Genomic DNA, 27688 nt, shown 5'->3' with positions numbered 1-27688 from the left:
CTGTACCAGCCCCCACCCCACTCGCTCTGGCAGCTTGTTCCACACACGCACCACCCTCTGTGTGAAAAAGTTGCCCCTCAGTTCCCTTTGCCCCTGAACTTAAACCTATGCCCCTCTGGTTTTAGACTCCCCTACCCTGGGGAGAAAGATCTTGGCTATTCACTCTATCCCACACTCCTCATGATGTTATAAACCTCGATGAAAGGTCCCTCTGTAGCCGGGACCAGCCGAGTGAACCTTCTCCAGGCTGCGTCCCACAGCCGGTCTATCTCTGCTTGGATACGGGGCCCCAAAACCGTTCACAGTATTCCAGCTGTGGTCTAATGCCTTGTGTAGTTTTAGCAAACTGGCCCCCCACCCCCGCCACCAATTTTTAGACTCCATTCCCTCTGAAAGAGAGGCCAACATTCCTTTTGCCTTCCCTATTCCCCGCTGAATGTGGAACGGAGAACAGTACAGGCCCTTTGGCCCGCAATGTCGTGCCAAACCTGGATGCTGGCATTTTGTCTTTCATGGATGAGGATTCCTCAAATCCTTCTATGCTTCACCTTCCATTGAAAAGAGGAGGATTAGGCCACTCAGCCCGTCGGGCCTGCTGTCATTCAACATGATCATGGCCAATCATTCAATTTACCAGCCCGGGATAAGAAAGTGTGGGGCTGGATGAACACAGCAGGCCAAGCAGCATCTTAGGAGCAAGAAAGCTGATGTTTCAGGCCTAGACCCTTCCTGTTTCTCACCACCCCCACTCCCATTATCATTAAATTTCTTTAGCCCCAAGAACTCTATCCGACCATGTTTTTCCCAAGATCGCAGCAGAGTATGAGGCTATACCTCAGCTCATCCTCTCCCGTCAGCCCGCTTTCTCTTTTTTTTTGCCTTTTTCTTTTCACTTTTCTCCTCTCTTTGTTTTCTTTCAAGCCCGGAGAGAGTCGCAGGCGAAAGAGGAGGCCTCAGGCGACAGCCGAACACAGCTCCGCCCCAGCCCGGGGGCCTCCCGGCCAGCAAGGAGCACGTCCTGACGCTGGTGGCCCTGGGCCAGGCTCGCAGGCGCAGCCCAGGCCCCTGGAGGAGGAGAAAGATGGCTTCGGCCTGGCGGTCTTCTTCGCCAGAGGCTTCAGGCCTAGTGTCCGGCAGCCTGGAACAGCACTCCTATCCCGGCTGATCCTTCTTCAGGGAATTCCGTCACTCCTAAGCCGGCTTTTCCCGAGCCCAAGAGCCGTTAAGTGAAGCTTTTGTCTTTATTTTGCCTTTATAAAATGATCAGGTACAATATTTGCCAGTGATGAGGGATGATGAGAAAACTCCTCGCCATGTTTTTCAAACCAAGCGACATGAACCAACAAAAGATTCCATTCTGTCGTAACTCCCTTCATGAAAGTTTTCTCCAATATTCACCTCCTCTTGACTTCCAGCCACTTTGCGTTTTCCTCACAATATATTCCATCTGCCGATTTCGGGCCTACTCACCAAACTTGTCCACCGATTATTTACGAGACACCCTGCTTGGATGGGGGCGGGGGGGCGTGGATCGCTTGAGGAGTGACTCCGAGGCGACACGTCGACCACCCCCCAACCCCAACCCCAAAACCCCCTCAGCCTCCCTGAGTCTGTCAACAGGAATGAATATTACTCACCAAACAGAAACCTGAAGACCCCCAGGCAGGCAGGATCGGTGGGCCGGTTCAGGACGCAAACGAATCGATGCCAGCTTCGGAAATCCGACAGCTCAAACCCAAAAATCCTCTTCATTTTGCCGACTTGCCCCTCTGGCCCCTTCGAGGCTCTCCTCTCGGGAACATTTGGTGGATGAGAATCTAGGAGAGCGGCCTCTGCACTCCACGTTCCGCCACCCCCAACAAAAAATTGACTTTAGTGTTGTTGTTATAAAATCCTGACCACCGTCACCACCCAAGAACACGTTTTTGTAACACCGCATGACTATGGAGGGGGGTGAGCATGGTGGCACAGCAGTTGGCACACTGCCTCAGGGGACCCAGGTTCGATCCCATCCTGGGGGGGCGCGACTGTCTGTGTGGAGATCGCACGTTCTACCCAGTGTCTGCGTGGGCTTCCTCCGGGTACTCCGGTTTCCTTCCACAGTCCGATAGTCAGTGTGAATTGGCTGTACTAGATTACCCATAGTGCCCAGGGATGTGCAGGTTAGGGTGGATTGGCCGTGCTATATTACCCATAATGCCCAGGGATGTGCAGGTTAGGGTCGGTTGGCCGTGCTAAATTACCCATAATGCCCAGGGATGTGCAGGTTAGGGTGGATTGGCCGTGCTAAATTACCCATAGTGCCCAGGGATGTGCAGGTTAGGGTGGATTGGCCATGCTATATTAGCCATAGTGCCCAGGGATGTGCAGGTTAGGGTCGGTTGGCCGTGCTAAATTACCCATAATGCCCAGGGATGTGCAGGCTAGGGTGGATTGGCCGTGCTAAATTACCCATAGTGCCCAGGGATGTGCGGGTTAGGGTGGATTGGCCGTGCTAAATTACCCATAGTGCCCAGGGATGTGCGGGTTAGGGTGCGTTGGCCGTGCTAAATTACCCATAGTGCCCAGGGATGTGCGGGTTAGGGTGGATTGGCCGTGCTAAATTACCCATAGTGCCCAGGGATGTGCGGGTTAGGGTGGGTTGGCCATGGGAATGTGAGGTTTCAGTGACAGGGCGTGTGGGGGTGCGGTCTGGGTGTGGTGCCTGCCCTTCAGAGCGTCAGCGTGGACTCGACGGGCTGAATGGCCTGCCTCCGTGCTTGCAGGGGTTCCAAATTTTTTTAAATTCTGGGATGCCGCAGGGTCACAGCCGTGGGCGCGCAAGGTCAGTTGGCAGCTGTGCAAGGCAGTGTGGGCTCGATTTCTGTCACCAGGCCCAATTACCGACAGCCTCCAACTCAGGCCGGAGAGAGAGAGAGAGAGAGAGAGATAAAGTTTATCCTGGTGACTTCAAAGTCTGTTGCACACCTGGCCCTTTGAAATACTCTGGGCAGATTTATCGTCGCTGGGGGGTCGTGGTTTGCATTAAGATTTGATTCCCACAGGTCGAAAATATTTTAGTGCAACCCCTTAAGAGGAGGGGCGGTCTCATGGTGAATTTAGAACAGGTTCCAACAATTTGTAAAGCGAAGCTCTTGGGTCTTTGGACTAAAGTAAACAGCGATAAGCCTCTGTTGCCCACCATAAGCGAGGAAATGATCTTGTCAACGTGAAGGCCTGTGGAACAGATTGAACCAAAACCTCTTACAGTGCGAGTTAGCTGTTGGAACTGACTCTAGAACAGTACCGTGGGCTCCCACTCCAAAGATCACTGATCTGTACACTAGTCCCCCACCCCCACAGTAATAAATCATTCACCGTTATTTGTTTTACACCATGTTGGTTGAACGTAGGAGTGTTTGTGAGCCTGTGTGCACACGTGTTCTCACCGGAGCTTTTTACTCAACAGGGGCTTTTTTGGTTCACTGGCATTTTTGCCTCAAGCAACCAAACCCACCCCCCCCACACACACACACACACACAGACACACACACAGATAATAGAGAGACAGACACACACACACAGACATACACACACACGCGCACACACACAGACATACACACACACGCACACACACACACACACACACACACACACGCGCACACACACACACACAGACATTCACACACACACACACACACACACACAGAGACAGAAACAGAGACATACAGACAGAAAGAGAGACAGACAGGCACACAGAGAGAGAGAGACAGACAGACAGAAATACACAGAGACAGAGACACACACATACACAGAAATACACACAAAGAGACAGACAAACACTGCCACACACACACACACACACACACAGATAATAGAGAGACAGACAGGCACACAGAGAAAGAGAGACAGACAGACAGAAATACACAGAGACAGAGACACACACATACACAGACACACAGAAATACACACACACACAGACAGACAGAAAGAGAGACAGACAGGCACACAGAGAAAGAGAGACAGACAGACAGAAATACACAGAGACAGACACACACATACACAGACACACAGAAATACACACAAAGAGACAGACAAACACTGCCCCACACACACACACACACACACACACACAGATAATAGAGAGACAGACACACACACACACAGACAGATAATAGAGAGACAGACACACGCACACACAGACATACACACACACACACACACACACACAGAGACAGAGACATACAGACAGAGAGAGAGACAGACAGACAGACAGACAGAAATACACAGAGACAGAGACACACACATACACAGACACAGACACACAGAAATACACACAAAGAGACAGACAAACACTGCCACACACACACACACACACACACACACACACACACACACACACACACACACACACACACACTCACCTGTCAGTTTCGCGTTGCCTTCACTTACAGGATTCATAGCTGCGATTCACCACGTCCTCGTTCTCTCTGCGACACTGCTAGGAAGCAAGGCCACACAGACCATTAGACCCAGAGAGAGAGAGAGAGAGCTCCCGGCGCTCAGACTGCGTTCCCCTGTCCCTCCCGCCTTCTCGTTTGCAAACTCCACCCAGGAACAGAAAGCTGGCTCTGTTACCGGAGCTGGAGAGGGAGAGAGCTGTGTTTGCGCACACAGGAGCTCACTGCTCGCAACGGCCACATCTTTGCTGTCTTTCTGCCATAACACGCTACACAGGAACCGTCCCCGGGGGAGGGGGGGTGCTATACAAACGCAGGTACCTGGGTGAAACTGCAGACACGTACCTGGGGTGTGCGTCTTTCCCCAACGCAGTGATTAAGGAATGCCCAGACAAATTCCTTGAATCTGCGCCCTCTGGCTGCTTGTCAGATAATGCAATGTTTGAAATCCAAGTGATTTCCAGTCCCTGGGCTGAGACTCAGTGACCTCTTTGACTCATGCCAGAGTCAGTTCTGCTCTGTGTGCCTCAAACGACCCTTTCTGGCTCACTCAGTAAGGAATGAGAAGGTCAGACCTGACCTGGTGCCTCTAAACACTGTCAGAAATATTCCTCTGGTCCACCTTGCCCTCCCTGCCGCCTGGGACAAGGGCCTCCCCTCAGTCCCATCACACTCACCTACCCAGGGAATTATTCACTGTGGGTTTTGGAAGGGGGGGGGGTGCTGCGGTCACCAGGTTGATCAACCCAGAGATAATGGGAACTCCAGATGCCGGAGAATCCGAGATAACAAGGTGTGGAGCTGGATGAACACAACAGGCCAAGGAGCATCAGAGGAGCACAAAAGCTGACGTTTCGGGCCTGGACACTTCATCGGGAAACTCAGCTAATGTCCCGCACTCAATTCCTACCCCTTCAGGACTAAATTTAATGAAAAGCAATCTGGAATGAAGAACACGTTGCTGTTCGTGAAGCCGTTTTCAGTAAAACTCCGTCTGTTTCACAAATAAAATCTGCCATCTCTTGCTGAAATGGGAGCCCAGATGGAAACAACTTCAGTTATAGAGTCGTAGAGCTTATCGAAGCAGACCCCTTGGCCCAACTCCTCCATGCCAGCCCAGATAAGTTAAATAAATCTGGTCCCATTTCTCAGCATTGGGCCACACGTCCTTCATTCATGTCCCCATCCAGATGCCTTTTAAATGCTGGCCCTGTACCAGTCCCCACCCCTTCCTCTGGCAGCTCGTTCCACACACGCACCACCCTCCATGTATAAAAGTTGCCCCTCAGGTCCCTTTTAAATCTTTCCCCCCTCACCTTAAACCTATGCCCCTCTAGTCTGGGACTCCCCTACCCTGGGGGAAAGATCTTTATTACTCACCCCTATCCATGCCCCCCTTGGTTTTATAAACCCCTATAAGGTCACCCCCTCAGCCTCCGACGCTCCGGGGAAAACAGCCCCAGCCTCTCCCTGTAGCTCAAACCCTCCAACATCCTGTAAAACCTTTCTGAACCCTTTCACGTTTAACAACATCCTTCCTGTAGCAGGGAGACCGGGATTGAATGCAGTATTCCAAAAGTGGCCCTAACCAATGTCCTGTAGAGCCACAACATGACCCTCCCAACTCCCTCTACTCAACGCACTGACCAATAAAGGCGAGCGTACCGAACACCTTCCTCACCGCCCTGTCCACCTGCAACTCCACTTTCAGGGAGCTCTGTACCTGCCCCCCAAGATCTCTCTGTTCAGTAACACTCCCCAGGACCTTCCCATTAAGTGTATAAGTCCTGCCCTGATGTGCCTTTCCCAAAGTGCAGCCCCTCACATTTACCTCAATTAAACTCCCCTTGGCCCATTGACCCGTCTGATCGAGGTCCCGCTGTACTCTGAGACGAACTGCTTCGCTGTCCCCTACAGCCTCCAATTTTGGTGACATACACCAAGCAATCGCTACAAACAAATGGCTATGAAGAGTTGAAACTGGGAGGTCTACCTGGCATTGACCCAGGCACCGGAAAAGATAACAGCAGAAACAACCCTGCGAAGCCCAGCTGGGGGGGGGCGCGGGCACGGGAGCTAGTGCCAAAACTGAGAAAAAATGTGTAACAGATCAATATCCTTAGTCCAAGCCCTCTACCATCCAGATGGACCAAGCAGGCAGCAGGTCCAACAGCACCACCCCCCAACCACCGCAGGCCCTCTGAGACCCTCACTGACCCCAACTTGGAAACACATCGGCCGTTCCCTCGGTGTCGCCGGGTCAGAATCCCTCCCTAACAGTTGACCCACATGGTCTGCAGCAGTTCAAGAAGGCAGCTGAACCCTGCCTTCTGCGAGGTCATGGGGGGGTGGGGGTTGGTGAATAAACGCTGGGCCGAGCTGGCGATGCCCGGGAAGAAAGAAATCGATGTTTTCCGTGCCCACTCCGGTACCGTTCGGTCTCGCTCCTCAGCCCGAAACCGCAGGGACTGACGGCGCACGGAATGCAAACCCCAGCTCACCGGCTCTCTCAACCAGCCCCTCCCAACCCAGCGCTCTTTCAGCTGCAGCCCGGGGTGTGCAAGACGGGCATTCAGCTGGTTACGTGAGGAAAACAGAGCTAATTGGAAAGTAGGGTTGAGACTTAGATGAATTGGAGAGATTAACTCTGCAGCCAGGTAGTTAATATGGTGAGTCTGTAATAAGATCGTGTATTTGTGTACACACACTTGTACTCTGTGGTGTTTCCAAAACCTCGGCATTATTGACCCACAGAATTAGACTGGTTGTCGTTAGACCTGAAAGGGCTCATGGAAGGGGGGGAGGAGGGTTTGAGCTACAGGGAGAGGCTGGGGCTATTTCCCTGGAGCGTTGGAGGCTGAGGGGTTGGCCTTATAGGGGTTTATAACATCATGAGGGGCATGGACGGGGTGAATAGCCAAGGTCTTTCCTTCAGGGTAGGGGGAATCCAAAACTAGAGGGGCATAGGTTTAAGGTGAGAGGGAGAAAGGGAGCTGAGGGGCAACTTTTTCACACAGAGGGTGGTGCGTGTGTGGAACGAGCTGCCAGAGGGACCGGTTGGGGGCAACAAAAATTGCCCAGAGTCAACCACATTGCTGTGGGTCTGGAGTCACATGTAGGCCCAGACCAGGTAGGGATGGCAGTTTCCTTCCCTGAAGGCCATTAGTGATGCCAGACGGGACTTTTCCTGACAGTGGATTCACGGCGATCATCAGATTCTTAATTCCAACTATTTTATTGAATTCAAAGTCCACCATCTGCCGTGGCAGGATTCGAACCCGGTGTCCCCAGAACTCTGGATTCGCTAATAACGCTAGGCCGTTGCCTCCCAAAATTTTTGATCTGTGTGCAGGAATTTGGGAGGGTGAGAGGGGCGTCAGAGAATAAGTTGAAAGAATTGACAAGTTAGAGGGAAACCATTGTATGAGGGAGCTGGTGCTAATTGGTGCCAACTGGGCGGTAGCATCTCTACCATCCTGTTTGCCTGGCGCTCGCGGGGACCTTTCAGGTGGGAGAGAAAGGGAATGCCTCTTTCTTTGGGAACGCTTGGGCCAAACAACTTTTCTCGAAGCATTAGAGCCGGGTGAATGGTTTGGGACAAGTTGAAGAAAGGGCCCTGGTATTAAATTAGTGCCATTTCGGACGAATGGCATTTGTGGTTGGGGATGGGGGGGGGTGGGGGGGGGCGCTGCTGGGGAATAAAGAAATCTGATTTCTCAGCCCTGATAAAGACCTGCGGGGCCATAGCACTGTCGGGGCTGAGCCTTTTGTTGGGCAAAAGTGTTTGTGTTTGCTGGGCCCAGCTGCTCCCTTCCTTCTTCCTCGCCCTTCCCCGCTCCTTTCCTTACCTCTTCCTTCTTTTCCTCATGTCGTGGCGATGGTGGAGAAGGTGACCTCTCGGGGGAGGGCAGCGGGCGGGGTGGGACTCTTGACAAGCGAGGGCCTGGCCTAGTAGCGGAGCCAGGGTCTCTTGGTAGGCCCGGAGCCTGGGTGGGGAGAACCCCTGGTAAACTGGGAGTGGGGGAAGCAGCAGCGGCTGGGTCGCAGTAGGCCCAAGCCCCTGGTAACAGCTCAGCAGATCAAGGGTTTCCTGAGGGGCCGGGGGGTGTGGTGCAAATGGGGGCTAAGCATGGGCGGTAATGATGGCAAGATGGGCCCAACGGTGACGATATGGCACCTAGGGAGTGGCAGCTCCCAGGCTGGCGGGCTTGGCACAGGTGAGCCAGCTCAGGCCTCGTGGTGAGGATGGGAGAATGGCGATGGGTTCCCTTCCAGTGATAACAAAGTGTGGATGAACACAGCAGGACAAGCAGCTTCAGAGAAGCAGGAAGGCCGACGTTTTGGGCCTAGACCCTTCTGAATTTCTGAAGGGTGATAGGCCTAAAACTAGGCCCGAAACGTCAGCCTTCCTGCTCCTCTGATGCTGCTTGTCCTGCTGTGTTCATCCAGCTCCATACCTTGTTAGCTCAGATTCTCCAGCAACTGCAGTTCCTACTATCTCCCTTCCAAAGATGTCATTTTATTCTCACTACAGTGACATCTGAAGCCATTCATCGTGTTTTGCTGAATCATGCTGTCTAAGACGTGAGCGACGATCATTCATTCAACTCAGGGTGTTGCATGATAAGCCCCAAAGGCGGGAAAGTGTGTTTGAGATATTATTTGGCCATGATCTAACTGAATGGCAGAGCAGATTCAAAAACAAACTTGAAAAATTTGCAAGATGGCAGGATAAGACTAATCGAGATTCCAAACTAGCCCCTTGCATAGAACATAGAACATCTCGGCACAGTACAGGCCCTTCAGCCCTCGATGTTGCGCCAACCTGTGAAGCCCATCTAACCTACACTATTCTACTATCTTCCACATGTTTATCCAATGACCATTTAAATGCCTAGTCAATGCTCTTCCCCTTTTTCCAACAAATGGTTCTGCCTATTACCCACAGTTGTTGCAAATTATTTTCTGCCCTTGGAAACGCTGGCGTGATCCAGCCCCGCAAGACAGGAACCCTGTCCCGTTGTGGATTGACTGAACATAAAGCCACTCGCCCAGAAAAGGAAGGGTGCATAGTCTGTCGTAGGCTGGCAGGGAAACAGGAAATCGATTGGGCTGCACTCACGCAAACTGGCTTTTTGTCACGTTCGGCCTAAAGGATATCCCGCCTGCAGAAGCGAATTGCACGACAGTTCCCACGCGATGTTACAGAAAGCCGGCATCCTTTCAGCATTTGCAAGGCTGAGGCTTCTCTGTAGAAATCACGTTTGCATTGCGCTTCTCGCAAGAAGTTCGGGAGTTGCCAACAGCCGAGGAATTCTAGACCAGCAATTGTCAAGATGGCACCGGGGGTATCAGTAACACAACGTTGGGTATTTCAATTCCAATTTTGATTTTGATTTCGATTTGGATTTTGATCTCAATTTGGATTTTGATTGTCGTTTCGATTTTGATTTCGATTTGGATTTTGATCTCGATTTGGATTTTGATTTTCATTTCAATTTCGATTTGGATCTCGATTTTGATTTCGATTTGGATTTTGATTTTGATTTCAATTTCAATTCAGATTTTATTGTCATGTGTAGTCCCGGACAGGATTGCAATGAAAAAGTAGGCAACGTTACCACCCGGAGTACAAAGTGCTCAGTTGCAAAACTCTTACCGAAAGGTTAAAAAAAAGTTGAAAAGCTCAGCACTAAAATCTCCTGAGGATAGATAGAAGAGACAAAGTTAAAACGCCAAATGTTGCGGCCCTTCCTTAAGCCATGGGCCTGCAGATGTTCCAGGCCGGGATGTTCCCCCCGAGATGGCTCACTCTGCCCCAGGACTTTGTTACGACACACCCCGGGCGCCCCAGGCCTCACCCGCCACAACAGCATGGCTGCCACCCACTATCACCTCGCTGCCACTGCCATCCAGGCGTACGCTGGCACCCAGCTACCACCATGCTCCATCACCACTAATCCCCCACTGTGCCACACACACACACACCCCCCCGCCACCGCTGTCCCCACGGCCCCCGAGCGTTAAGCGACAAACACCAAACGAGAAAAAGACTGGAAGAAGAAAACCGAGAAGAGAGCGGAGAAGGGAAGGAAATATAAAAGGAAGGCGCATGGATGAGATCCAGGCCCACTCCATCGTCGCCATCATTTTCGCAGCCTCTTGTGTTGCCTCAAGCTTTAGAAACATATGGCCCAATATAGTCATTATTGAACATATTCCGCTGGGGATCACCGTATTAGGGAACCACAAACAGAAGCACAGGGAACCCGTCAGTGATTTTACAAGGGAAATAATCTGACAGGATTAGGAGTCAGGACATCACATTGAGATTGTACAGGGATGTTGGGGAGGCCCCTTCTGGAGCTCCGTGTCCAGTTCTGGTCTCCCTGTTATAGGAAGGATGTTATTAAACTGGAGAGGGTTCAGAAGAGATTTACTGGGATGTCGCCGGGAATGGAGGGTTTGAGTTATAGTGAGAGCTGGGACTTTTTTCACTGGAGCGCAGGGGGCCGAGGGGTGACCTGATGGAGGTTTATAAAACCAAGAGGGGTACAGATGAGGTGAATAGCAGGGTGTCTTTTCCTGAGGGTGGGGGATTTCGAGACTAGGGGGCCACATTTGTACGGCGAGAGGAGAAAGGTTTAAAAAGGTCCTGAGGGGCAACTGTTACACACAGAGAGTGGCCTGTGTGTGTGGAATGAGCTTCCAGAGGAAGCGGTGGACGGGGCACAGTTACAACATATAAAAGACATTTGGATAAGTACATGAATAGGAAAGGTTTGGAGGGATATGGGCCAGGAGCAGGCAGGTGGGACGAGGTTAGTTTGGGATTATGGTTGGTGCGGACTGGTTGGGCCGAAGGGCCTGTTTCCATGCTGCATGACCCTATGACTAGAATCGGGGGGGGGGAGGTGCGTTTTGGGACTGACGGGATTGCTATAGAGAGTGCTGACATGGACTTAATGGGTCAAACGGCCACCTGGTGGGTCACCACGGCTTGTTTGAATAAACTAATCCATTTCTCAAGAGTTTACACGACCGACACCCATGACTAGTGACACTGTCATCTCCCAGTACCTGAGCTCTCTGTATGCTCAGGTATACAGAGAGCATACTGTATACTCGGAGAAATCCAAACCCTGTATGTACTCTATTCACATTCTGTAAGTTTCCCCAAAACCAGAGGGAGATCACCTCTGCTTGAGGCACATCAACAGACTTATCATAGAATCGCAGCATTGTACAGCATGGACACTTCATTCCAACCCATCCGTGCTGACCCACATATCCCAGATTAATCCGGCACCGTTTGCCAGCATTTGGCCCCATCTCTCTAAATCCTTCCTATTCATGTCCGCATCCAGATGCCTTGTAAATGCTGTCACTGTACCAGCCCCCACCCCTTCCTCCAGCAGCTCGTTCCATACACCTCTGCATGAAAAAGTTGCCCCTCAGGTCCCTTTTAAATCTCTGACCCAGGGCGTGAAATGCCTGCGAGAGCATTCGCAAGGTATGCGATGTATCGCAAACGTGCTGTGGTCAACTGTGAGTACCCAGACCCGGTTCAAAATGTTAGACTTATAGGCGAGCGTGCGAGCCAGAGGGACGGGGTTCCGCAATGAACACCAAAACTGCCCTTTGGTGTCGAAGCTACGGACGCAATCAAACAACTGCTCGCATGCTCCCCTTTCCAGTAGAAACTCTGCCTGGATGTCAGCGAGAAGTCGGGTGAACCACCTCTCCCAACTCGAGCCACGGCCACGCTGAAAAAAGAATGCCTTGGAACAAATAAAACTGTCATGTGCAGGAGCAGAATTAGGACATTCGGCCCATCGGTGCTCCTCCCCCATTCCATCATGGCGGGTATGCTCTCAATCCCAATCTCCTGCCTTCTCCCCTTGACCCCCCCTCACTCCTCATGACCTTCTCTATCTCTGTCTTGAAGACACTCAGTGACTTGCCCCCCCCCCCCCCCCCCACAGCCCTCTGCAGTAATGATTCCCACAGATTCACTTCCCTCTGGCTGAAGAAATTCCTCCCCATCTCAGTTCTAAAGGGCCATCCCTTCACCTTGAGGCTGTGCCCTCAGGTCCGAGTCTCTCCTACTGAGTGGGAACATCTTCTCCCCGTCCCCTCTATCCAGGCCTCTCAGTGTTCTGTACGTTTCAGTCAGATTCCCCACCTCATCCTTCTAAACCCCATCGAGCACACACCCAGAGTCCTCACCCGCTCCTCATACGACAAGCCCCTCACCCCGGAACCATTCTTATAAACCCCCTCTGGACACCCCCTCCAAGGCCAGCTCATCCTTCCTTAGATACAGGGCCCAAAATCGCTCCCAATATTCCAAACGCGGCCTGACCCAGAGCCTGATACAGCCTCAGCAGGACGCCCCTGCTGCTATATTCTAGCCTCCTCTCGAAGTGAACGCTAACACTGCATTTTCCCTCCTAATTACCAATTGAACCTCCATGTGAACCCGAAGGGAATCCTGAACTCGGACTCCCAGACCCTTTGTGTTTCAGATTTCCGCAGCCTTTCCCCGTTTAGCAAATACACTGCACCTCTCACCTTCCTGCCAAAGTGCATAACCTCGCACTTTCCCAACACGGTATTCCACCTGCTACAACTTTTCCCCCTCTCCCAGCCTGTCCGAGTCCTTCTGCAGCCTCCACACTTCCTCAACGCTAACCTGTCCCTCCACCTCTCTTCGGGTCCTCTGCAAACATAGCACCAGTGCCCTCATTCACTTTGTCGCCATCGTTAATGAAAAGACCCCTTTATCCGCCCCACCCCCTGTTTTCTGCCAGCCAGCCAATCCTCTGCCCATGCCAGTACCTTGCCCCTAACGCCATATTCAGAGGCTCCCTGTGGGACACCTTGTCTAAGGCCTTCTGGAAATCCCAATGGATCTTGCCCCCTGTCTCTCCTTTACCAAGCGTCCTCATTACCTCCTCATAGCATCCGAACAGATTTCTCAGAGATAGCAGGAACTGCAGATGCTGGAGAATCCGAGATAACATGGTGTGGAGCTGGATGAACACAGCAGGCCGAGCACGAGCAGGAAGGCTGAGGCTTCAGGCCTGGACCCTTCTTCAGAAATAGACGGTCTAGGCCTGAAATGTCAGCCTTCCTAACAGATTTCTCAAGCAGGATTGTTACTTGACACGCCGACTCGGCCCGATTTTATGAGACATTTCCGACTACTCCACAATCCCTTCCTCGAAAATGGACTCTAAAATCTACCAACAACTGAGGTCAGGCTAAGCGGCCTACAATTCCCTCCCTTACCTCTTTAATCTTATAGACCCTGAGCCAATTTGCTCATGGCTCAATTAATGATCCAGAGACTGTCAGCTTTTCAGTTCTGCTTTCTAATCTAGCCCCTAACTGCTCACATTCTGTCAGCAGAAACTCTTTCCTTTTTCTGATGAGGCCGTCGCTATCTGTGTAGACCATGGCAACGAGATCTTTCCCCGCCCCCACTCCCACTTGTAAGACACAAAATGGAGGGATTGGCAATTTCTGAAACTCATCATCAAACGTGTGCAAATAATGCGTGAAATCAAAGGGTGGCTCGGTGGTTAGCACTGCTGCCTCACAGGGCCAGGGACCTGGGTTCGATTCCACCCTCGGGCTTCAGGTTCCCAGGTAGGCTGAAGCTCCAGTCCCCAGCTAGGCCAAGGCTTCAGGTCCCCAACTAGGCCAAGGCTCCAGGTACACAGCTAGGCCAAGGCCCCAGATGAACAGCTAGGCTGAGGCTCCAGCTCCCCAGCTAGGCCAAGGCTTCAGGTCCCCACCTAGGCCAAGGCTCCAGGTACACAGCTAGGCCAAGGCCCCATATGAACAGCTAGGCCGAGGCTCCCGGTCCCCAGCAAGGCCACGGCTCCAGGTCCCCAGCTAGGCCAAGGCTCCAGGTCTCCAGCTAGGCTGCGGCTCCAAGTATGCAGAGCTAGTCCTGGGCACCCGAAGGTGCCGGTCTCGACCCCGCCTGGAGTTCTTCACCTTCGGCGTCCAGGTATCCCAGTGGCCAGCCCTGCCCAGGGGAGTGGCAGTCTCAGGCGTGGCTTGGCGGTCCTCTTCGGCCTGCTCAGCGTTCCGGCGCGGCGGCCTCCTCCTGGAACAGCGGTCTCGGATCTTCCGTCGGCTGTTCGCTGGCTTTTCCCATCACCGGCTGAGTCCTACCAGAAAGGACTCTCCCCCTCGCCTGAGGTATGGAAGCCCTCAGGTTCGTCGACAGCCAGTCGCTTCCCCCCCGACTGTAATGAGAAAGCAACCGCCCCCACAGCCTGGCATTACGATAGTGTCGCGTCTTTCCCAAGGCCCCGAGTGATGAGCTTTGTCTTAACTTTATATCTTTTTAATTATAACGTAAGATTTCTGTTGTTGACCTGATTTATAAAACTTTTCGCTGAATCTTCCCTGTGCAAGTCAACTTGATTTACAATAACCTTCTGCTTTGCAGAATAAGACGTTGCTAAATGCGTCAATGTTCCCCTACTTCTTCCTGTCTGCGTGTCTCTCTATCCCCTCAGGTAGGAACAGCAAACAATCTGAAGCATTTCAGTTGGAGTGTGGGTTGGATGCCACAGTGATCTCGTCTCTCACACATTCCTGAGCTTCGGCATGGAGAAAGGCAGGCCTCTGAATGCTAATCGACAAGGAAGCAGGAAGCTGTGCAAACAAGCGATGACATTTAAAGAAGCAGGAAGTGCCTTCGAGAACTTCTGCTGGACTCCCTTGGCCAGCGGGGCCCTCCTGCAGTGGGACTCGAAGAAGGATTGACATTCCCGTGGGAGGGAATCATGGCAGCTGCTGCTGTAAGTAGTAGGAACGGTGGAGGTGGGGTTTGGGGGGGGGCCTCTCCCAGTCTGCAGGCCGGGAAGCTTGCTCGGGGCTGTTTGTGCATTCAAGCTGGGTCCCGGCTGACACCCAACCAGGCAACTGCTTCATCTCACAGGGTCAGCCGAAGCCTATAGTCACAGCTGCAGCCGGGTAGTTTATTCTTCTCGCTTGTGTAGCGCAGGGCATACTGTTAAACAGGTAAATTCGTTCGGCTTCAGGACAGCAAGGGCTGCAGATGTTGGCTTCCAAGACGACACAGTCTGGAGCTGGAGGGCAGGCAGCATTAGAGGAGCGGGAAAGTTGACATCTCGGGTTGACCACCTCCGTCAACCCAGCCAGCTAACTCCTGCGGTGAAAAGGAAAGCTCTTGATTTGGTTTGAATTTTTCCCTTCATTCATCCACGGGATGAGGGTGCCGTCGCTGGCCGGGGCCCAGTCGCAGTTAAGGGGCAGCTAAGAGCCGACCGCATGGCTGTGCGGGCCTGGAGTCACGCGTAGTTCCCCCCCAACCCCTGGCAAAACTGGGTAAGGATGGCAATTCCCTTCCCTAAAAGACTATCGGTAAGCCAGACGGGATTGGTGCACCCCCCCCCGCCGCCACCGACAAAATCGATTCGCGAGCGTCGTTGGATTTTAAAATTCCAGATATTTTCTTGAATTTAAATCCGATAATTTGTCCCCGGAGAGTCACCTGGGTTAACGGCCCAGCGGTAATGCCACTGGGCCTCCTCATCTCCCAAGTCTTGGTCAATCCTTGTACTTCCTCCTTTGCTGAGGATGTTGAGAGACTCTCGCTGGCTTTGTTCTCGGTGGAAAGGAATTTTGTCACACCCTCTTCCTCGTGGAGGTTGTATGAAGTAATGAAGATTAATAACATTCACAAAGGGAGTTGTCACTCCAGCTTAACCTGCCCTGAGCCCGAGGTGGAGGCCCTGGGATTTCTAACCCTGAATTTAGTTTCCTCTCTGGTGCAAAACATTGAAGTCCGGTGTCTACAGCCTACAGAACGAAGGCATTTCTCCCTGATATTATGAACTGGCGCTGTAGCCAAGCAGACAGCGTGAAGCCCACGATGGATAACGTTATCTGTTCGGGCGTGACGCTCTCTGAGCTGCGTTTCTGAGAGGGGAGAAGTCAGATTGTGTGCCGATGCAGGACGCCCTGTCGAACAGGCGTAAGATTGAGGCAGTTAGCTGTTCCGAATCCAGGCCGCGTGCCAGGTTTTCGCCACAGCTCCCCAACCCCGCGCCAATGCCGACTTGGGAGACGGACTAAGCCCATCGAGCGCGCCTCCGGCAGAGCTCCAGGATCTTCCCCTTCTCTTCCCTGCCTCCCTGCGCTTCCTCATCCCCCCGCGCCCCCCCCTCACCCCCCGAGGGTTGGCTCTCTTGGGTGGGAGATGCTGGGATGGCTACTTCATGGGTTCGATTCCTCCTGCTTAACCATTCCCACCACTACCCTCCCTTCCATTCGTTCATGGGATGAGGGTGTTGGAGCATTAACTGCCTGGTCCCTAATTGCCCCAGAGGGCAGTTAAGACAACTCTGTCCAGACAACTGTGTGTACAGACACCTAACTCCAAGTGTGACCCCACCAAAACCCTGACTTACTTGTTGTGCCAAGAGAGGAGGAGGCGACGGCCTAGCGGTGTTATCACTGGAGTTAATCCAGAGACCCAGATAATGTTCTAGGGACTGGGGTTCGAATCCCGCTGCGGCAGAGGGTGGGATTCGAATTCAGTAAAATATCTGGAATTAAGGGTCCAAGGATGACCGTGAATTCATGGCCAATTGTTGGGGAAATCCCATCGGGTTCACTAATACCGTTTCGGGGAAGGAATCTGCCATCCTTACACAGTCTGGGCCTACATGTGACTCCAGGCCCACACAGCCAATGTGGTTGACTCTTAACTACCCTCTGGGCAATTAGGGACAGGCAATAAATGCTGGGACTGGCCAGGGACACCCTGTTAATGAATAATGTTTTTAAAAAACGAGATGACTCAGCACCGATCCACTTCAGTTCAAAGGATGTCACAGCCTCTCAGTAAAGTAATGGCTGGCTAAAGTAGACGGTTGGGTTTCTGTGTCATTTCCGTACCTGTGAAACGGATTAGATGCTGAAAGTGCTTTGGATTTCCTCATTTCCTATTCTTAGTGAAATGGCACCACTTCCCGCGCTCAGAATAGCAACTTCGAGGTCTGAATGATACTTGACCAGGCAGCTCTGAACAGAGATACAACAGCCATCTTATTATTGACTGCTCCTCTCTCTCACAGACAGTCGCGCATCAGAGTGTTCAGTTTCTATCATTGTCCAGTTTTCCGTTTAAAGCCACTGCATCCCCCCCGCCACAGGCCAGGGCATCGTGTCCAATATCATGCACAGTCAGTGCGTGAGCAGGATTTTCACTTGGGTTCAGTTCCTGTAGGTTAGGGTGCGTTGGCCGTGCTAAATTACCCATAGTGCCCAGGGATGTGCGGGTTAGGGTGGATTGGCCGTGCTAAATTACCCATAGTGCCCAGGGATGTGCAGGTTAGAGTGGATTGGCCGTGCTAAATTACCCATAGTGCCCAGGGATGTGCAGGTTAGGGTGGGTTGGCTGTGCTAAATTACCCATAGTGCCCAGGGATGTGCAGGTTAGAGTGGATTGACCGTGCTAAATTACCCATAGTGCCCAGGGATGTGCAGGTTAGGGTCGATTGGCCATGCTAAATTACCCATAGTGCCCAGGGATGTGCAGGTTAGGGTTGGTTGGCCGTGCTAAATTACCCATAGTGCCCAGGGATGTGCGGGTTAGGGTGGATTGGCTGTGCTAAATTACCCATAGTGCCCAGGGATGTGCAGGTTAGAGTGGATTGGCCTTGCTAAATTACCCATAGTGCCCAGGGATGTGCGGGTTAGGGTGGATTGACTGTGCTAAATTACCCATAGTGCCCAGGGATGTGCAGGTTAGGGTGGGTTGGCCGTGCTAAATTACCCATAGTGCCCAGGGATGTGCGGGTTAGGGTGGGTTGGCCGTGCTAAATTACCCATAGTGCCCAGGGATGTGCAGGTTAGGGTGGGTTGGCCGTGCTAAATTACCCATAGTGCCCAGGGGTGTGCTGGTTAGGGTGGATTGGCCGTGCTAAATTACCCATAGTGCCCAGGGATGTGCGGGTTATGGTGGGTTGGCCGTGCTAAATTACCCATAGTGCCCAGGGATGTGCGGGTTAGGGTGGGTTGGCCGTGCTAAATTACCCATAGTGCCCAGGGATGTGCGGGTTAGGGTGGGTTGGCCATGGGAAATGCAGGGTTAGAGAGATATGGTGGGCCGCTCTTCAGAAAGTCAGTATGGACTCAATGGGACGAATGGCCCACTTCCACACTGTGGGAATTCTGTGATCAACCCTGGTGAGTCTTGACCCCAGTCTGGATGGTCGCTCAATGTTCGCAACAGTGTGGGCTAGCATCCGAACGGAATTGTGGAAAATAACAGCAGCCAAATTCCCAAACTGGGGTTTGTTGTGAGTGTCTGTGTCGAAGAACAGCAAGAGGAGCCTGGCCAGACCCAACACGGCCTCCCCCCCAACACATCCCCCCGTCCCGAGAAAGGAAAGTGTGTCGTATACCTCTTGTGAGAGAAAAGGTTCAATGTTTGAGCCAACCCAGAATCAGAAAGGCCAGATCCCGATCCCTTCCTGCCATCGTCCCAGTGGACTCCCTCTGCTGGTACATGCACGCGTGCTCGCCTCAAGTGGTCAAGGGTGACCCTGCCTCCTCTCCTAGGCTCAGGAGCAGGCCAAGCTCGCAGAAGGCCTCAAAAAAATGCGACACGGCCTGTCGCCCCCGTCTCTCCCGGTCAACGTTGCCTCCTCGGTCCTCGAGAGAGACCATGTTAAAATTCCAAAGGGATTCTGACCACGTCAACAGACTATTCTTCATATCCGGGGTTAGAGCAGAAACTGGCAAAACGGGAAGGTAACGCCGCACACTGCCGCACCCCCCCCCCCACTCACCCCAACCCGCACCTTTCCCTGCTAACACCCATATATATCATCCCTACCCATAGGGCTACGGAGGATATACGTTCGTCTTAGGTTCTCTTCTGGAATGAGCTTCCTGGGGATGTGGGCGCACTGACAATGTTTAAGGAGACTCCCATTGTGAGTGGGAAAGGTTTGGAGGGATGCGGGCCAGGAGCTGGCAGGCGGGACTAGTTTAGTTTGGGTTTACTTTCAGCATGGACTAGTTGGGTCGAAGGGCCTGATTCCGTGGTGGATGAGAGAGGACGGTGGGAATCTGGGAGGTGCTGCCGGAGGAGGTAGTGGGGGCCAGGAACCTTGGAGAATATTAGGAAATTCAGATGTGCGCAGAGTCATTACCAGCACAGACTCGATGGGCTGAAGGATCACGTTGGCCACTGTTCCATTTGGCAAATACAAGTCAAAAGGTGACACAGGAGCCCTACACAATGGAACCAGGCCATTCAGCCTCAACAGGTCCACAATGACACTCCAAACACCCACACACACCCTATCCCTGTAACGCCACATTTCCCATGTCTCATCCACCCCAACCTGCGCATCTCTGAGCACTATGGGTAATTTAGCACGGCCAATCCACCCTAACCCGCACATCCCTGGGCACTATGGGTAATTTAGCACGGCCAATCCACCCTAACCCGCACATCCCTGGGCACTATGGGTAATTTAGCACGGCCAATCCACCCTAACCCGCACATCCCTGGGCACTATGGGTAATTTAGCACGGCCAATCCACCCTAACCCGCACATCCCTGGGCACTATGGGTAATTTAGCACGGCCAATCCACCCTAACCCGCACATCCCTGGGCACTATGGGTAATTTAGCACGGCCAATCCACCCTAACCCGCGCATCCCTGGGCACTATGGGTAATTTAGCACGGCCAATCCACCCCAACCTGCGCATCCCTGGGCACTATGGGTAATTTAGCACGGCCAATCCACCCTAACCCGCACATCCCTGGGCACTATGGGTAATTTAGCACGGCCAATCCACCCTAACCCGCACATCCCTGGGCACTATGGGTAATTTAGCACGGCCAATCCACCCTAACCCACACATCCCTGAGCACTATGGGTAATTTAGCATGGCCAATCCACCCTAACCCGCACATCCCTGGGCACTATGGGTAATTTAGCACAGCCAATCCACCCTAACCTGCACATCCCTGGGCACTATGGGTAATTTAGCATGGCCAATCCACCCTAACCCGCACATCCCTGGGCACTATGGGTAATTTAGCACAGCCAATCCACCCTAACCTGCACATCCCTGGGCACTATGGGTAATTTAGCATGGCCAATCCACCCTCACCTGCACATCTTTGGACTCTGGGAAGAAACCCGCACATGCACAGGGTAAAACGCACCACTCGGCACAGAGAGTCACCCCGAGGCTGGAATTGAACCCGGGTCCTTGGCGCCGTGAGCCAGACGTGCCAACCATTGAGCCACCCGTACTCGACATTTTGAGATCAAGACGTCAGATTTCTCAACAACTGCCTCTGTCGTGTGCCAAGCACCTCTTGATGCGTTTTGCCACCTAATCCTGACCTTTTCTCCTCGAGTAAATCACCTTAAGAATCTGTTGACTGTTGTTCACATGTGCTCCTCATCCTGGGCAACACCTGTCAAAAGGTAGGCTCAGAAAGCCAGAGAAGGCAGGCTAATCGACTGCAGCAGGCATCGCCCCGGCGTTGTGGTGACTGCTGTACCATGGGGCAGTGAGAATTACGTCAACACCAGCCTGGTGCCCAGTGCCAGTCAATTTCATTTTATTCATTCAATGGGTATTCAATGGTCACTGAACTGAGCAGCGCGCCCAGCGATTTCAGAGGGAGGTTAAGAGTCTGCCTGGTTGGCTGCGGGTCTGGAGTCACGTATATACCAGCCTGCGTAAGCAGATCTCCTTCCCTAAAGGCATAGCGGACAGTGCAGGTTAAATAAGCTTACCGAAAGAGGTCTCGATCATTGGCTCAGCAGGGCTGAGGGGTGGCAGATGGAGTTTAATTTGGATAAATGTGAGGTGTTGCATTTTGGTGAAACAAACAAGGGCAGGATTTATACAATTAATGGTGGGGTTTTGGGGTAGTGCTGTAGAGCAGAGAGACCCAGGGGTTCAGGTACATAATTCTTTGACGTTTGCATCACATGTAGACAGGGGGTTAAGGTGTTCATCGCTGAGAGTAGAGGAGTTGGGGACGTCATGTTGAGGTTGTACAGGGACGTTGGTGAGGCCTCTCCTGGAGCGCTGTCTCCAGTTCTGTTACAGGAAGGATGTTAGTAAACTGGAGCGGGTTCGGAAGAGATTTACAGGGATATTGCCCAGGAATGGGGGGTTTGAGTTATAAGGAGAGGCTGGGACTTTTCTCACTGGAGCGTAGGAGGTTGAGGGGTGACCTCAAGAGGTTTATAAAACCATGAGGGGTGTAATGGTGTCTTTCCTCTAGGGTGGGGTGGGGGGGGGGAGGTGTTCAAGACTTGCAGTCACACTTTTAAGGCACAAGGAGAAAGGTTTAAACAAAACATGAGGCGCAATTTTTTTACGCAGTGAGCGGTCCGTGTGTGGAATGAGCTTCCAGAGGAAGCGGTGGACGGGGTACAGTTACAACATATAAAAGATATTTGGATAAGTACATGAATAGGAAAGGTTTTGGGGGGATATGGGTCAGGAGCCGGCAGGTGGGACTAGTTTAGTTTGGGATTATGGTCAGCATGGACTGGTTGGGCCGAAGGGCCTGTTTCCGTGCCATATGAACCTACGAGTGTTTTTAACAACAATGGTAATTCTCACGGGCACCAACCCCGATTTACGAATTGGATTTTGAAAGCTCTGCCAGCTGCCAGGGTGAGCTTCAGACCCACTCCCTTCACCACCGCAAACGGTCACCCATCTTTCTGAATCGATCGTGTCCACACTCTCCCACAGACTGGCCACCGTTTGCACAAAGGGTCTAGGCTTTGGAGTCAAATGCAAACTTGAGTTCTGCGAACCGGGTTTGGGGGGTGGCGGGGGCGCGCGGAGAAAGCGTTGGCACTGAGGTCCAAAGAAATCTCACGCCAACTTCTCGTCGCCGATCCTGCGGACTGGGCCCAGCATTTGGCAGAAACCCAGCTGAGAATAAATCAGGGGTGGGGAATGAAATCGGTCGATGTAGCGACGCGGGGTTCATAAGTTCTGCGAGAAACGCAAAGCGAGCACCGATAGGGCGAGAATCGAAAGGTTAAGTTATCTTAAACTGTATGGAGCACTTAGAAGGCTGAGTTTAGTAAAGGAATCTACTTTAAAGGAAGCTAACTTTACGGTAACCTTTGAACTTCAGTGGCATCAGTCCCCAGGACTAAACAGAAACCCAGTTCTGGCAGAACAAGTTTCCCATCTTTGACTAATCTGTAGTACTCAGGGTAGTTCCTGGTATTTCATCTGCTTCGAGCTGTGCTACTGTTCTGCAGCTGGGAAGTGTTCAGACGGTCTGGGGGCGGCTGGGCGGAAAGGGGTGGCTGGTCTCTCTCTCTCTCAATCTGTTTCTGTCTGCCTTGGCCAACAATCATCCCACAAAGCTCACCCGTCCACCCAGAATGAATAACACCAGCGCAGTCGATCATTGGTCTCATTGTCATTAGTGGGAGCTTGCTGTGCGGAAAGTGGCCCCACCAACAAAACCAGAGTGACCAGGGAAAAGGGAGTGGGGTGTAGGCCATTCGGCCCTTCGGGTCAGCGCCGCCATTGTCAGTTTGGCTGCCCCCCACCGATGTCAGAATCGCCATTTTTCTCGAATGGGTCGATAATTATCTCCTGGCTTCGGTTTCTCCCAGAGCAACGAAGAGGATGACGCCCATCCCGAATAACGCAGTTATCGATAAGAGTTTTGATCGAGCTTTCAGGAAGGGCCATTCCTTGGAATCAGTCCCAGCTGTAGACCCTCTCAGTCTCTTCACTTCCCCCCCCCCGCCACCCCAGGGGGTCAAGCCCCAGGCCTAAAGGGTCGAGCGCAGGAAGTGCGCATCGGCTATCGGGCAAACGCAGAACTTTTCCCACTGGGGAAATTCTTGGGGAATTTCTCCGTATCATGCAAATAATAATCCCAGTTTCCAGCCTTTTCACCCTGACAGGGAAGGGGCTGGCGGGTTGAATGTGTTCCTCTGGTACAGTGACATTCCTAAGTGCGCAGCGCGCGCGGGTTTTGTGAGCGTTCTCAGTCGGGGCCTGACCGCTTTATTGTTGCTTTCCCAACCAAGTGTTGACCGTTTGCGCTTTGTCTCGTCAGGAAGAGGGCCGGGTGGCGCAAGATCGCGTCAGGACCCTGCAGAGTGACGTGGAGGGAGTGAAGACCATCATGTCGGAAAACGTCGAGCGCATCCTGGCCCGCGGCGAGAAGCTGGACGACCTCATGAACAAGACTGAGGATCTACAAGCCAGTGTAAGATGGCAACCCTTAGGGCCTAGGGTCAGGCTTAGAAGGACAATCGTGCGAACCGAATGTAACGTGACCTCTGGGGCCAGGTGGCGCTGGTGAGAAAAAAAATGGCGGACTGGGGGGAGGAGAGCAAGGATGGAGGGGGTTTTCCTTGCCGAACATAGCCCCCCCATGCGGTCAATCGTAGTACGTAACGTAAAATAGTGACTTAATTTTCCTTTTCCAACAAAACTAAACAAAAAGGAAATGCAGAAATGCCCTTCGGCCCTTCAAGCCTGTGCTGGCACATTTTTCCCTTCCATAACAAAACTGGCTTCGCTTACAGGATCCATATCCCTCTCTTCCCTTCCCATTCACACAGGGGAGGCAACGGCCTAGTGGTATTATCGCTGGACTGTTAGTCCAGAGACTAGACAACATTCCGGGGACCGAATCCCTCCACGGCAGGTGGTGGAATTTGAATTCCATGAATATCTGGAATTAGGAGTCTAATGATGACCATGGATCCATTGCCGATTGTTGGGAAAATCCCAACTGGTTCACTAGTTCCCTTTGGGGAAGGAAACTGCCATCCTCACCTGGTCTGGGCCTACATGTAACTCCAGACCTACAGCAATGTGACTGACTCTGAACTGCCCTCCGAGCGATTGGGGATGGGCCATAAATGCTGGCCCTGGCCAGTGACGCCCTCGTTCTGCAAATGAATGAAGAAAAACATATTTGCCCGGGCGCTTCCTGAATGCAGCTACTGTATCTCTTCCTCTGGCAGGACGTTCCAGGCACTCACCAGCCTTTGTGTGGAAAAACCGGCCTCGCACATCCCTTTGAAACTTCCCCCCCCTACATGCGCCTTGAACCTGTGCCCCCCCAGTAACTGACCCCTCCAACGTGAGAAAGCAAACCTCATACTTTGCACTGTATCCACGCCATTCACAATCTCATAAACTTCTTTCAGGTCGCCACCACCACCGCGCCCCCCCCCCAACCTCCTGCGTTCCAGTGAAAACAAACCCAGTCTATCCAACCTTTCTCCACAGCTAAACCCCTCTCCATACCAGGGAACATCCTGGTAAACCTTTCCTGTCCCCTCTCCAAAGCATCCACATCCTTCTGGTCATGTGGTGACCAGATCTGTGTGCAATATTCCAAGTGTGGCCTGATTAAAGTTGTATAAAGCTGCAGCGTAACTCGTCTGTCCTTATACACAATGCCATTGCCAATGAAGGCAAGAATGCCATAGACCTTTTTACTCCCTTATCTACCTGCAGTGATCTGTGAACCTGCACAGCCAGATCCCTCTGCATTTCAATGCTCCTGCAGGTTCTGCCATTCTCTGTACAACTCCCACCTGGACTTGACCTTCCGAAATGACCAGGATGCCGCTGGAATGAAGAATCCTCCTTCCACAATCTTTGGGCTGGTCTCACGTCACGTCACGTGGCAACTCCTCTGAGCGGAGTGCGCCCTTCCCTAAAACTGAAGGTCAAAAAGAGGGCTGCACAAAATATCCCGGGCCTACACATTCAGTAGGCAGTAGCCCTGGTAGTAAAGCGGAATTCGGGAGGGGGCAGTGTGAAGATGAATACATTTGTCTCTCAGGACATCCCACGACCACGTGATCTGGGTCTGAGCCTTTTGGAGTTAGTGGGATTCTTGGGAAGCACTCAATAGGGGTGGGAGATCGATCTCCTCTGGGACAACGGGAGGTGTGGGGGACGGGCACAGGGCCAGGGTTTAGAGGTCGGCCATGTTGGATTGTGACATGGGTGGAAAATCTTCAAGACATCTCTGCCCCACAGGACTGAGGGCAGTGGATGGGAGGGGGCAGGCTCAAGGGGCCTGAATGGCCAAATCCTGCCCCTTTAGGTTTACTTGTCAGCTAAAATGCTAACCCCAACTGCCCCTCTCTTGCAACCTTCCGTGTAGAGCAATGCTAGGGACGTTCTGGGCAGTTTTTAAGGAAGGGCGCACTTCATTCCAAGGAGGCATGGTGTCGCGTGACATGAGATCTGTACGCATGTTCAGCCCAAAGACTGTGAAGCAGGATTCCTTCTTCCCCTGGCATTTCAAACAGGAAGGAAAATTAAGGATAAACAAGGAAATGTTGACAACAATTGACCGTTTGGGAGAGACAGCAGGAACTGCAGATGCTGGAGAATCTGAGATTACAAGATGTAGAGCTGGATGAACACAGCAGCATCAGAGGGGGCAGGAAGGCTGACGTTTTGGGGCCTCCTTCAGAAAGGGTCTAGGCCTGAAACGTCATCTTTCCTGCTCCCTCTGATGCTGCTGTGTTTATCCAGCTCCACACCTTGTAATCTCAGATTGACTTTATGGGTTATGTTCAACGAGGAAATCCCTTGTCTCGTTTGTCAGTCCTCCCTGGGCCTAACGCACGCTCTGTCTTTTTCTCCCTGGAGGTCACGTTACAATACGTTCACTCGGATTATTCCCCAAAATGGATGGCTGCGCAAACTCGGGTCTGTGTCCCCTGAGATTTAGGAGACTAAAATGCTCAAGCTAAACGCACAAGCGTCCCCCTTGAAATCTGAGCTAAGTTCTGTTCTAGTGAGCAACTGTTGAAGTCTGTTGCGTCAGGAGGGGGGAGGTTTCAGCTGCCCTGGCCCTCACCCAGAAACACTGGGCAAAACATTGATCCGTTGACATTACCGCTGCTGTTTCAAGGGGATATTCTTTGCTGTCAACTTGCTTCTCGGATATCATCGAGGGTTTTTCTCTCTTCCGTAAAGCTGTCCCCGGGACACCCTCGCGAAGTTCCTTCGCTTTTCGAGGCCTACAAATCTGCCTGTTTGGAAATCGAGATTCCTCATCTACTTTCTTCTAAGCTCTGTGTTTGTATAATCTGCCACTTTGCAGCTGCTGCACACCCCTCCCCCGCCAGCGTCGAGAAGATCCCAACGCTAAAATGGGGCGGCAATAACCGTCCTCTATGTCAGGTTAGCTCCCAGAATGCAACATTCAACATGGCTACTGCCTCAATACAATCGGCCTCCGAGAACGTGCTCTCCATAAGCGTTCTTATTTGAACAAAGGCCTCCAACCTATTTGCCTTGACGTTATATTTGACACGACGTTATATTTGACACATCGCCGACACAGGGCCTAGGGTCAACTCGGTCCCACCTCGGCCCATTTCTCCCTCCCGGGGGCCAGCGAGAGAGGGGGGAAGTTGGGTGTTGGGAATTGCGCCCGCTCGGAAAACCTGCACAGAAAGGGCCTGGACTTTTCTCTCAGAAAAGAATCGCCATCGAATGACATTCTCGACCTAAAAAAAGAGACTCAGAAAATTAGAGTGGCAATAGGCCATTCAGCACCCCCGCCCCCCACCACCATTGGCCTGTTCTGCTATTCAATTTAGATGTGGGCTGATCATCCAATCCCCTGTTCCCAGCTTTCTCCCTAAGATTGACATCCAATTCCTGTTTGAAAGGATTTGGCACTGACCGCTTTCGGGGCAGAGAATCCCACAGACCACCCCCCACCCCCCCGAACTCTGGGCTCGCCCCGGGTCACTGAGAACATCCTTTACCCTGCCTAGCCCCTGTTGGAATTCCCGACCCCCCCCCACCCAACCTCGTTCTTCTAAACTCCAGTGAATATAATCCTCACCCGATCCGGTCTGTCTCCATCCATCGGTCCCGGGGATCTGTCTGGGAATCCCATCACCGCTCTCCAAAGCCCCTACCCCGCCATCAACAGAGCCCCCCTTCCTCGGGCAGGGAGGCAAGAAGCAAAATAAACTGTGTACTTTTGGTGTTTAAGTTTTGCTCTTCAGGCCCTCTGGGTTGCACTGTACTGTAAATCATTTCCAAATTCTTAATTCACTTTGTCATATCTTAACTTTCACTGTTTTCTTCTCTTGTTATTTATTTCATGCTGACTCACTACAGCTGCTGCTCACACGGTGTCTTGATTTTTCCTGGGCTTCCCTGAAGACC

General features: G+C 52.3%; 1 protein-coding gene and 1 non-coding gene across 2 annotated transcripts in view; one reads left to right on the top strand and one right to left on the bottom strand.

Moving 5' to 3' along the window:
• Positions 1-1641: 1641 nt before the first annotated feature.
• LOC125448009 (uncharacterized) lies at positions 1642-5140 on the bottom strand. The gene is made up of 3 exons (XR_009443083.1): positions 4785-5140; positions 4404-4480; positions 1642-1832 (listed from the first exon to the last, which is right to left on the bottom strand). It is a non-coding gene; the product is annotated as an uncharacterized LOC125448009 (transcript).
• A 9970-nt stretch (positions 5141-15110) lies between these two features.
• Positions 15111-27688, top strand: part of LOC125448007 (vesicle-associated membrane protein 8) — a 13734-nt gene continuing 1156 nt past the window's right edge. Inside the window, exons 1-2 of the mRNA XM_048522876.2 lie at positions 15111-15262; positions 23580-23732. Coding sequence (XP_048378833.1) covers positions 15248-15262; positions 23580-23732 — 168 coding nt within the window. The 5' untranslated portion in view covers positions 15111-15247. The remainder of the gene's footprint in view (positions 15263-23579; positions 23733-27688) is intronic.

The sequence above is a fragment of the Stegostoma tigrinum genome, chromosome 40, assembly GCF_030684315.1.
Source record: "Stegostoma tigrinum isolate sSteTig4 chromosome 40, sSteTig4.hap1, whole genome shotgun sequence".
Taxonomy (NCBI): Eukaryota; Metazoa; Chordata; class Chondrichthyes; order Orectolobiformes; family Stegostomatidae; genus Stegostoma; species Stegostoma tigrinum.
This window is presented reverse-complemented; position numbering and strand designations above follow the sequence as displayed.